Consider the following 12,997-nt stretch of genomic DNA (forward strand, 5'->3'; position numbering starts at 1 on the left):
AATACAGATTTGGGACACGATTTTTGTTGTTTCCAAGTGATTTTATGTGGCCAGCTCTATGGCACTGAATAGATGAATAGCTATTTATTACCTGTGTTTGTTTTTTTAACATAGTGTTTGTATATGTTTATCGTTATCTAAAATATTTATTATTGATGACGACCTAGGTAGCTGAAGGTGGCCGCTGTATGAGGAGATATCGGATTCGATTCCCGGTAGGACCTATTTGGGAAATTAACTTTTCAAAATAGGTAGAACTGATGGCCGTTGGGGCAGAAAGGTTCTCGAATGTAAACCACAAACCGGAAGGCGTTCAGTGCGACGGCCCCCTACTAGATGGACGGATGACCTGGTAAGGGCGGTGGGATAATCGATGGATGCACGCCGCGTCCGTTCGGCTAGTCTGGAAATCTTTGTGGGAGGCCTATGTTCAGCAGTGGACGTCTTTCGGCTGATATGATGACGATGATGATGAAATTGGTTCAGCTCTGGTTCTTCCGAGTAGGGTTGCCGTTGCTCTGGTACTCATAAGGTAGATACTACCACACTTATTAACGTCAAATCTCACTTGAGTTGAACCAGTGTCTGTTGCCTCACCGTGGCTACTGCTCTTACCAACTGCTAGAGTCAGAGCAAAGGTTTATTTCTTTGTATCAATAATAGAATCATTGCATTGTGACTCCTTAAGTAATACAAATAATTATATTTCACAGCACTAAAAACCTGTTCTCCTCTTCTCAACAAAGAAGTCCCGACCACAGTGGACCCGTCAGCAGCGGGAAAGAGCGCAATACTTTGCAACGGGACAATAGACAAAACGAACTTCAACGGCCGCTCTGGAACCATCAAATCTGGCCTATGTCACCTCGCTATACCCCGTGGGTGGTCATGGGGAGGACCAGCATCCCCCTACACTCCTATATGGGCGGAACTGAAAATTCCAGATTGACGAATCTTTGACGGCCATAGATTAATGTCAGCGGTTTTATTTTTAATGTATTGTCTATTGGTTATTTTCATTCCTTTTACTTTAGTAGATCGGTTTTTATGTCAAATTTAATCTAATTTTGGGGGTTGTGCATTGACTTACAAATAAGTGGACGACGGGTCTAATACAAAAACCACGAAAAAATGTCCCAAGTCAACCTATTCGAAATTTAAATTGTAATGTCATCGCAGTATCGCGCTGTCAGTCGAACAAATGAAGACTAAAGCGGAGTTTGGCGCTCTGTATACGATTTTAGCGCCTTACAAGTGAGGACACTTTAGCTCGGACCCGACGTCCATATAATTGTAAGTCAATGGGGTTGTGCGTTTAATTAACTTTTGGGAAAATTTTAATTTATGTTGTTTAAAAAATAATATAATTGAAACGTTTTTTTGCACTAATAGCAAATAAAATTGATGTGAACTTGGTGAATATTTACGCGGTTACGTTATTGCGTAGTGTGGAGAAGTTTTTATAATCTCGCTCGCGCGCGTTAGTCAGCTTATGAGAAAAATGGACAGCTACTTTTTTAAACTATGCACATGAAATTTTGTGATGTGTGACTAGAACTAGTTTTCTTTAAATTTATGATCAATAAGTGGCGCTGGCTGAATTTCAAACTGTTTACAGTACAACGTATTAGAGGCGCCATCTGTTTGCACAACAATGAACTTTATAGTTAAGTGCTGTCATTCAACGAGAACGAAAACTGAATTTAGAATATCATGCAACTCTCGCGCATACCAATTACGACACGTCTACGTTCATTGATTTAAGTATACTTTTCTCTTTGTGCCTTTAAGTCGGTAAAAGGATATTCTTATAAAACATTTTCAATTATATTCTTAAATGTATTACTTATAACTATGACCAAAATGTAATTATTCTTGAGAAAAAGTACTTATGGTTTTACAGCAATTACGAAATCTTTTTATATTACTTTATTTATTCTATATTCTAGCAAAATTATGTGTCTTTTGTATGACCTTATGAAGGGGCGATAAGACCCTTAAATTCTTACACCAAATGCATGTGTACTTATTACATATTATTTATTCTGATTCTTTACTTAATTGTAGACACCTAAAATTATACATTTACGTGCAGATTCCATACAGGGTGTAACGAAAAGGTTCGATCAAAACTTAAAAAAAAAATACTAATACATGTATGTTTTTCCATTGTTTGTTGTCTCATAATGAAATAGGGCCTTTTTGTTACACCTTAAATCTCGTGGTGGTTAAATCCTATTAGACAATTGTCGTGTCACAAATTCGCGTCCTTATAGTTATTAATTAACTATATATTGTGGTATGTATATTTTTATTGTTAATAAATGTTAAATATTATGCATAAATCAATCTAGTGATACTTAATGATAAAAATAATTTTTCGTTTTCCCCTAATGTAAAAATTGTGTTATTGAGTTTTAGTATTAGTATTATTTGTATTATTGTATATCTGTGTTACTCAATTTAAATTACATAATATACTTTCTATAAAATACACATCAGTAATGGAATACCTCTATTACTAACTATGACTTGAATTTTTTTGTTGAATTTAACACTTATGTAAAATACTAAGGAAGGGCTTTTTTATTTAAAATGTTGAGGTATTTTTCTTAGCTTTCCAATATTAACCGTACGACTGTAATTACCGATATAAGTCTAACTGATGGGCACGCGTCCACTCCAATAGAGAAAATTGTAGATCTTCCAAAAATATTATTTCGATTGTAAAATTATTGTTATAAGTTATTGTAGTTCAATATCAGTGTACCTGAGTGAGTATTCGTTGTAATACAATAATATTTATATTATTATGTATAATTAGTCGTTGTCAAGTATGCAGGATATCACGCAGGGGTAAAATATTTTTTTAATTAGTAGGTACTTCTAAAATTGTGGTATTTCGAAAAGTCGAAAGATAGACTTGTTTGTTTTTGTAAGTAGAAGAAGCACGATTAGGAAGAACTATTTATTTATGAATAAATAAACCACAAATAGGAAGAATGCAGAATTAATGTGATATAGCTTTGAGGGGTGATGTTATTGAGTTCTTAAGTTTTCTGAACACCATTCTTTACACTCTGGATCTAGGGATGTAAGAGTACGCAAAATATGCGCAGATATTGAGATTAAGGAAAACAAATGTTTGACATGGCAGCCAAGTGATATACGTCGACAATCGATTACAAATCCTAGTGGCGCCATCTAGACGCTGCAATGGCAACTGCACGATTCCTGTGTCTTAACAAATCTATTTTCTCCAGCTGTCTTCGTAAGTCAATTTTCAAATAAAATTATTATACTTTTATTATTACATAATTGAACATTTTGCTAAAAAGTAAAGACTTCTTTATTGCGTGATCCAAATACTACTTTTATTGTAGGTATATGAGTACTATAAGAGAGATCTACATAATATTTTTATATTTACTTAAGTAGAAATCAATTTTGATCTCGTGTTCAGACTATGTTACTATCTTTTTATTCGCTATATGCATCAAACCGTATACGTCTGTCCAAAGTCTCCTCTAAAAAGAGAATTAATAGACAACGATTATAAGTAACTAATTTTCAAGAGTTTTGTTTCTGGTTTGACAGTATTGGTTTCTGTTTATTGAGCAGTGAGTATGTAGAATAGAGTAGCTATCCCCTAAAATTTTGCTTTTGTGGCTGTCACAGGGGTATTTACATACCTGCCTTTTACAAAGCTACTTTTTAGTAGCAGTAAAACTTCTTACGAATTCGTCCAGGTTAGTACAGCCACCTTCAGTATTTCTGCCGCCAAGCAGTAGTGTGAGCTGTGTTCAGGTTTTGAGGGGTAAGGGTGCTGGTGAAATTACTGGGACTTGTCAACTTATGTCTCGGGGTGACGGGTGCAGTGGTAGTCACTCTCAGATCTTTGCAATGTCAGTCTTTGAGTGGCACTGTAACTGTTATGAACAGGCGTGTAGCTTACCATCAGGCGCACGATTTGTTCGTCGCGTCACTTGATGTTATAAAAAAAAACTACGTAGTGGTATTTACACAATCTCGCATATCTACACATTATTTTAAATGGATATATTTCTCTTTAAGTATTGCAGACATCGAGTATATAACCTGAAATAGAGACGAAATGTCATTCAATTTGTTTGAAAACTATTCTGCCAAATCATTACGGTGACAACTGCGCTCCGATTGGCCCGAATCCGAAACAATTGACAGGTGTCGTCAATTGTTTCACTTCAAATCGATCAGTTTAACTTGAGCTTTGCTATAACGGACGAGAATTGAAAAATTACATAATTTAGTATTTAATTACAGATGAAATGTGATTCTATTTGTTTTGTAGTTAGATGTTTTGCTGTTTTTCGCACAGCACCGAATGGAGCAGCCCCCCATACTTAGACATTATCTTTATTACAATAAGTACAGAATATTTTTGGAATATACAGAGACGTACACACAGGTCAGTTGTTGGCGCTGTACTATTTCAGTTTTCTAATTTGTGATTTCAGTGCAAATGAGAGTTGATATTTAAAAGTGATATCAGTACTATTTGACTGATGAGTTGCCAGTGATGGATGGCCCATTTCGTCTCTATTTCTGATTATATACTCGATGTTAAATAAAGAGAAACACAAAAAAATTGTACGTTTCCTAAATGATACGCAAATTACACCTTTTCGTTGTCCTGGCCAGGGATGTTGCTGATATTCATTTCGGATGTTCGAGTCGTAACGTGACCTATAAGGCACGATGGAATAATGTATTAACTTTCCAGAAATAGATTGCAAGCCGAAAAAGCAGCTGAAAAAGCTGAGCTGTTGTTTTTAAAATATAACTTTGATAAAATTCCACAACGATAGCTAGACAGATCGATTTTCAATAAACAATTTGTTGTAATCTTTGAATTAATTATTTTTGTAAATATAGTACACCATTTCTGAACTTTGGTTTTAATTTTCGATTAGATGACTCATGCACACGACTGTATTTACTAACAGGTGGAACACGAGGACTTGTAAGTACACCGTGCTTCACCCAGACCCGCAACCAGATAGATTGCTTTCTTGCCGATTAATTATTTTGTTAATAAATGTCACAGAATCATTAAAATAATACGTTATTACAATACTAACGAAAATAGAAAGCCTTTTCACATCGATAGATTCGGCATGGATGTATATTTTTTCGCGTTTTTTTTAATACATAAAATCCGCATCAGAATCAGAAACAATTATGGCCCTAACCACTACAACAAAGTTTTGCAGGGAAAAGAAAATGATATTGATAAACCAGAAACAAAAATCCTGTTACATGATGTTAAAAATGACATTCATTGTTACTTTGCCAATATTACAAATCGACTGATGTCATTATATTTGCTATTTTAAGTTCAATAGTAAAAGCGCATATTCACATTTATTTATACCGATGTATATGCTTGAATATGATTTAACCTGCGTTATCTCTGTAAAAAATGTCACAAGATCAAATGAAATTTGTAATAAATATCTGCAGCCAAAACTAGAGGACAATTTAAAGAAAGAAAAGATAAAAAAGATAAATGTATTACTACCTCGCCCATATACAGGCTGCTAACGAATTCGGTACGGTTACATTCAGAGCAAATTATTTACCTCATTATAACACTTTGAAGATAAACGCAATAAGTCGAATAAGATTTTTAATATATTTACGAAAACAATGTCTAAACAAACCCCTTCGGTACAATCGGTCTACTTTCCCGATCGGTCCACTTGTCCAAATGGTCCACTTTCCCGATTCGTCTATTTCCTATTTCGTCTACTTTCCCGATCGGTCCACTTTCACTATTCATCTATTTTCCCGATCGATCCACTTGTTTTACCCGATTCGTCCATTTCCCATTTCGCCTACTTTCCCGATCGGTCCACTTGTCCAAATAGTCCACCTTGCAAGTTAATAAAATTTTATGTAAGTTAATAAAATTTTACAAAAAAAATCGTTTTGCAAATTTTCAAAGGCAGTAGTGGTGCATTTAAATTTGAAGAAAATATTCCATCTCTAAGGGTGGCAAACTAGGGCGTTTATCCGGATTCGCGTACTTTCCGGTAACCGATTTCAATAAAACTTGGCAAATAGATGTAATTCCACGAACTTTTGAGGTCGGTTTTTTTAGTACTTTGTACTGACATTACATGAGAAGACGCATCATTAAAGTATACCTATCGAGAAAGTAGACCGATCGGGAAAGTAGACAAAATGGGAAAGTAGCTCAAACAGGAAAGTAGACGAATCGGGAAAAACAAGTAGACCGATCGGGAAAGTAGACGAATAGTGAAAGTGGACCGATCGGGAAAGTAGACCATTTGTACCGAAGGGCTCAGTGGTGCATTTAAATTTGAAGCAAATGTTCCATCTCAGAGTGGCAAACTAGGGCGTGGATCCGGATTCGCGCACTTTTCGGTACCTAACTGATTTCAATAAAACTTTGCAAATAGAGGTAATTCCACGAACTTTTGAGATCGTTTGTTTTGTACTCTGTACTGACATTATCTGATTAGACGCATCATTAAAGTAGACCAATCGGGAAAGTAGACCAAATGGGAAAGTAGACGAAATGGGAAAGTAGACCAAACAGGAAAGTAGACGAAATGGGAAATAGACGAATCGGGAAAAACAAGTGGACCGATCGGGAAAGTAGACCAATTGTACCGAAGGGAAACGAACACTGTTAACAACAATACAATTTCGTGATTAAAACCTTTTCAATGCTATCACCTTCTGAAATCTTTTAACTGTCACTGGACACACTTTTCATATTTCAAAGGTTGACTTGTAAGCGACAATAGTTGCAGAAGATAACATGTTATTTTGGCTTTGTTTTTTCAAATTGAATTTGATGCAAACTGTTGACTCTACAATTAACCTTACCTTATTTGTTAGCATCTTATAAATTCCTAAATATAAATATACATATTACAAGCTACAATTTTACTATGAAATGATTTAATTTTGGCTTTTGACCGTAACATGGCGAAGGTCCAAAGCTTAAGCAGAGATCAGAATAAACAGAGTATATTTACCTAAAGTTGAAGAAACTAATAAACAAGAGTGTATAATACCTTCCACTGAAATCCGGGAATTATTGTCCCATACAAGAAGTAAAAGTATAACTATTTTGTTTTGATTTTTTGTTTTTTTTTTATTTTTAATAGTTCCGTGATCTCAGAGGGAGGTATTATCAATTTTATGTGTGTTACTAGAAGTTTAGGTAAATGTCTGCTTGTAAGCTATTAAAACTGTAGCTCTAGTATAGCTGTTGCTACCCTTGTATTATTATATCGATATTCAATTGTCGATTTGTTTGTATTCTACAAGAAATCGAAAAGTCAAATAAATATTTGTCATATGAAACATCAGTGCGGTATTCCCACATAGAGCTGATACCAACTTTAGGTTATAAAAATTCCTATAGTCTGTCTTTTTTGATGACGGGAGTAAAATGACAGTTCATTGCGCAAAAATGTTGCAGCTAGTGATTGCAGTCGATAAATCGATCGACTATCGACTGAACGTAACCGAATAAATAGCCGAACTTGTTTCATTTGAATTGTCATACGGTTTTTGTATTTTCATTTAATTTTTAACATTCAATAAAGGTCGATTAACATTGCCGCGAGTTTTAGTAACCGTAGCATAATTAACTTTGTGCCAACGGATGTACTACGTGAGTGCGAATGCCGATCACGCGAAGACGGTTGCGCGAAAGCTTAAATGCGCAATAGTTCATTTGCGCGAATGGTCAGTTGCGCGAAAGCTTGAATGCGCTATAGTTCATTTGCGCGAAAGACGATAGCACGAAGACATTTGCGAAAGCTGGAAGGCAAGTTAATTGTTGCAAGTACTCCCAGGGCTGCCGGTTGTTGCAATTCGGACAAAGAACCGTTATGATTTTCTATAATGTTTTTTTGATTGATCGTATCGTCGTTTATCTCCATTCAACAGTATTTAGATTAATTTTTTTGTGATAAATATTTATTTTAATAAAAGTAAAAATTTTATTTTTACAATTTATCTTGTATATTTTCGATGTTACAAACTTTGTGTGAATTATTATTGGTAAATTTTAAATAAATTTTGAATAAATGTCCCAATGTTTATTATTTTATACGCACTATTTAGAGAGGGAATAATATCGATGTATTTATACCTTTTCACAGAAAGCTTTAGCCACTAGAATACGAGAATGGACCAAATCGCTTTTTTTTACGACAGCTCTAGTTAATGCTGCTTGGCTTATTCCAGCGTGACCATGCGACCATGTGACTTTTATCTGGGCAGTCAAATTTCAAAAACTCGACCATGGTCACGCTGGAATAAGGCACGCGCTCGAACGGCTGCGTCTACACGCCAACGGTTGCGACAACACGAGCAGCCACATCGACGACCTATCGACTGGGTCCCGCCCGCGGGAAGGTGACGAGGAATGTGATAAAACATAGTCGCCTTGAGTCGATTCCGCGTTGAAAAGTATGACAACTCCATATGATGACGTTAAAGTCGCACAATAAATTATTATAGACCAACCATACTCAACCTGCGACCCGCCAAGCTTTTATGTACGTCCCCAAAGCACTATTTAAGCCCCTTTCTGCCGCCAAGTTGTGATGTGAGCATTGCTTAGGTGAAAATAGCGTTGCCCGCCGTTGCCGCGGTCGTGCGGAACCGATTGCGGGAGGTGTAGGTACAAGGATTGTAATGTAAGTGAATGACTTGTTTGAGCGCATTGTCGGTGGTACACTCAGCGGTACGCACTTATCTTTTTTAGGTTTCGTGTTTTATGATATATGGGGAATAAATGTAAAATAATCGTAACCCAAAAAATTATGCAGCCCCGTGTAGATATATGTTACCATAGTAAACTGTGAATAATAATGTGATTCGAAAGAAAAAACGATTGAATATATTATACACCTGATTTAGACGAAATGCCTTGATGAATGTAAAAACGAGAATGCGCCATAATAAAAATGTATATTAAATGCGCTGAAATATTTTCAGCTATACGAATACTTTCTAAGAGCAGTATTGTCCGCTTCGAGCAATGGTGTATAATATAGCATATAATACTTAAAAAAATAATATTGAATGCCTATGATAAAGTTGTATACTGTAACGTGTTACCGACACGATGATTGCTACGATATTCTCTTGATATAACTTTTTCTTGGTTATTTTGTAATTAATCTTTTTTGATTTATCTGAATTTTTTTTTCCTTTTTCCTTGCGGAAGGCAAAAGTTCAATTGACGTTAAATACTGTCCTATCACGTTTCAATTTACTTTATGGTGTATTTATTGCTTGCAATTTTTCTCGTAACGTATGTTCTATTCAATGTCTTCCTCTGCTTGACAGTGGCTCGGAAAGTCATTTATTTCCTTTAAGTTTATTTCAGAACGAACCGATTGCCATCAATCTCATAAGTTGAAGATAATTTTGTATAAAAGGTCACGGCCCACAAAGCAAAAAGAAGAATTTTGTATAAAATCGTAGAATAAACACCAACAATGTCGCAGCGTCCTCTAAAATTGGAAGCTATGCTATTTGACTATGGAACAACTAATAAGACGGATTACAGGGACGGAGAAATTAAACCACAGGTATGGGTTTACAGTTTTCTTGTACTAATGTGATCCTCCTTATATGTATAGCTTACTTTTATGAAACGATGAAAATATGAATGTAAGTATAGTATAACAAGGGAAGTATGGTGAGGTTATACAAAAGCAGCAGTGCGACTTTGTGTTCACGCCCTCCGCATGTCGTGTACGGACTCGCGCAATAGCGGGCTCTACACAGACACTATCCCGCGCGATTGAGCACGCGTGTAAAGACGTTGGAAGGAAAAGGGAAAGACCGCGCGATCTGTTTCCAAGGTTGTCTTTTGCACGTACGCTCTTCCGTAGTAATAATAACGAACACGAGCAATCGTGCGCGAAAGAACGTTAGCTGAAAAAACTTCGAACAGGTAATCGCGCACAATTGCGCGAATCGAGCGTGTTGATCACGCGCGATAGAGTGTGTAAAGGAGTCGATTCTCATAATCTCGCGAATCGCCGCACGCGTCATTAATAGAATAGACGCTGTCGCTCGTTAAATAATAACATCAAATAATAGATGTATTTACTGTTGTGTTTGTGGTAGTTTGAACAATAGTCATTTACGCATAGGCATTTACGCATGGAACAGGGTTGCTACTTGCTCTTATTATACCATGATGTTAAGTTGTTTCATATGCGTTCTGTTGTTATTCATTCGATTACGATGTAAACCTGCTTCCCAGGGCCTGTGGTTTCACAGGCCACGCCACGCGAGCTCGCGCCAACGCTGCCCGTGGGCAAAAGCGGCGTCCGTGCTCGCACGTAATTACGGGCGTGTGTGTGATCGATCACGGACCGTGGGAAGCCGCTTTCGGAGAAAGGCCACGAACGTCATTTTCCGATCAAACTGAGAATGTATTGCGTAGTTAAGATGAATATATGAAATATTGTGGTCAATTGTACGAGGTACGAGCCAAAATTTTCTGCCACAATTCATATTGTGGCAGAAAATTTTAAGCCTAATGGCGAATATGAATTCTATTTACTAGGCAACAACATTTAAATTCCTCCGTATAATACAACCGCGCGGTCGCCGCGTGCAAGCCGAGCGGAAGCCGAGCGGACGCCGACCGGACGCCGCGCGGTCGCCGCGTAGACCAAAGACAAGCCAGCGTCCGAGATGCTCATTTAAGTTAAAACGTAAAAGCTAAATAAATAGAGGCGGCCGCGCGGCGTGACCGCGATGAAATTCGTGTCGATTAAATGCGTCCTAATAGTTTGACCCACCGCCTGTTAAGCAGAGGTCGTGGGTAGGAATCCGAGCTTGCACCTATGAGTTTCTCGGAATTTATGTGCGGAATTTAATTTGAAATTTGCCATGAGCTTATCGACGAAGGAAAAACATCGTGACGAAGGCTGATCGGAGCTGATCGAAGAAAGTTCACAACCCTGTGAAATGTGTGAAATCCCAACCCGCCTTGCGCCAGAGCGTGCCGGATTATAGCCTAATTCATACGCCAAATGAAACAAATGAGTATACAACTTTATGATTCTCTCTCTTAGATCAAAACTGTCTACAAACATAAACCAGAGCGCAAAAGACTTCCGACGCCTCCCGGAAACTTCGTTCACACTATGATGCCGTGGCGAGCGCCAATGCCCTTCGACGCGTTCATCAAGCCGAATGACATCACGCGGAATAACCCGCATGTTGTGCAAAAAAAATTCGTAAGCACCATTCATATTATAAAGGCTTAGAAATTGCATTTACACTGGGATGGCGCTGATGTTGGTGTTTGTTACAAATATTCGTGTGGTCAAAAAATTGTCCTTAAAATTTAAACTATTATAGGATCTTGGTACGTCCGGTACATGCGTGTCGTTAGATCAAAAACAGAATAGTCTATGGTAATTTAAAAAATAATATTTTAGCGCGTTCTAAGAATAGGCGAGAAAATGTTAAGTTTATAATTCATGAAAAACGTCCGGAACTGGAGGTCTACCACGAAATACGATTCGTCTGCGTCTGCAACGAAGCTCATACATAGGAAGTCAGTTTTACGATGCAAGTGATGTTAAAATTCTATACGATGGCTGTCGTTTGACGTTTCGGAGTAAGGTATCCACAAATAAGTACTTATGTCAAATCACGATCGTCGATCGCTACTTCGTATTTCTTTGTACATCACCTGGTTAATAAAATTATAAAGGAATTCAGACAACACAGGCCCTTCAGGTTTGCAAAATTCATTGAATCGACACGATTTTTATAACGAAGGCAAAGTAATCATCAAGATGTACACTGCATGATGTAGACTTAGAGATGTATTTTCTAAGCATAGGCTTGATTTTTTAAAAAAGGGGAATTCTAAAATTTCCCGAAAGATGGCAAAAGTTTGTAGATCAAGATGGCCAATACATTACAGTGATCAAAACTACAATATCAAACTACAATACATTGTAGTTTGATATTTCGTTCATACCTACTTTGATACCGCACGTACTTCTTTGCCAAGCCAATTTATGTAGTTTCACGTACATTTGTTACATTTTTTTTGCTATAAAAAAGCTTGCTATGTGCTCATCTGCGGGCCGGAATGACGTCAATTAGACAAACTAAATGCCCGTCTACACGGCCGAGCTTCACCGCAAGTAAACTTACGAATGCAAAGAACACGTTTTATACTGTGCGTGATTGTTGTGTAAGACAAAATCAACACTTGCAACAGGTATTTTCCTCGGCTGTGCAAGTTGAATCGGGGGTGAAAAAACAGGATGATGGAAATAAAAAATCATCGTTCTTTTCATGTCTTTCAGTCCCTACATTAATTTTTTACATTAAGTTTTACAACTCTCTAAATAAGTTATCGAAAATTTCTTTTGTAGATACTTTTGTTGGAATCACAGGCATATGGGACGTGTCAACTTATGTCTCAGGGTGACGGGCGTGGCAGTGCCTATCAGATCTTTACGATTTAAAGCTCTCAGTGGCAAATGCAAATGCTATGGACAGGCGTATCACTTACCACCAGTCACGCGGCTTGTTTGTCCCGTCGTGTTTTGGTATCATAAAAATAATATTTTTAAACCTCTCTCATTTATTACTATACGGTGTGAAAACACGATTCCCAAAAATCTTCTCGATAGAAAAAGAACACAAACTTACCTCGAAATTTTACTAGAAAACATACAGATACCTACCAATATTTTTTTTAATGTCCACTGAAGTAAATAGAACACGTGTACTATTATACGATAGACATTTTTCAAATGGCTGTTATTTAGTTTCCTTTGGTTTTTTAGTTCCTGCCCCTCTTAAGACTATCACAAAAGAAATATTATGTATTTATTTAATCTTAATCACAGACATCACCCCATGACACCAAACGCCTTGAAGTTCAAAAGACCCGGCCCCGCCTGGTAATGACGCC

At 37.0% G+C, this 12,997-nt stretch overlaps 2 protein-coding genes across 2 annotated transcripts in view; both read left to right on the forward strand.

Annotated features, from left to right (window-relative positions):
* Nucleotides 1-1,164, forward strand: part of LOC113232873 (endonuclease/exonuclease/phosphatase family domain-containing protein 1-like) — a 40,704-nt gene extending 39,540 nt beyond the window's left edge. The window contains exon 5 of the mRNA XM_026467749.1: nt 714-1,164. Within this exon, the coding sequence (XP_026323534.1) occupies nt 714-949 (236 nt within the window). The 3' untranslated portion in view covers nt 950-1,164. The remainder of the gene's footprint in view (nt 1-713) is intronic.
* An 8,235-nt stretch (nt 1,165-9,399) lies between these two features.
* LOC113236848 overlaps nt 9,400-12,997 on the forward strand; it is a 20,510-nt gene continuing 16,912 nt past the window's right edge. The window contains exons 1-3 of the mRNA XM_026473053.1: nt 9,400-9,626; nt 11,130-11,294; nt 12,933-12,986. Of these exons, the coding sequence (XP_026328838.1) occupies nt 9,534-9,626; nt 11,130-11,294; nt 12,933-12,986 (312 nt within the window). The 5' untranslated portion in view covers nt 9,400-9,533. The remainder of the gene's footprint in view (nt 9,627-11,129; nt 11,295-12,932; nt 12,987-12,997) is intronic.

Source organism: Hyposmocoma kahamanoa, unplaced genomic scaffold (assembly GCF_003589595.1).
Source record: "Hyposmocoma kahamanoa isolate Upper Pololo Valley unplaced genomic scaffold, ASM358959v1 102, whole genome shotgun sequence".
Lineage (NCBI taxonomy): Eukaryota > Metazoa > Arthropoda > Insecta > Lepidoptera > Cosmopterigidae > Hyposmocoma > Hyposmocoma kahamanoa.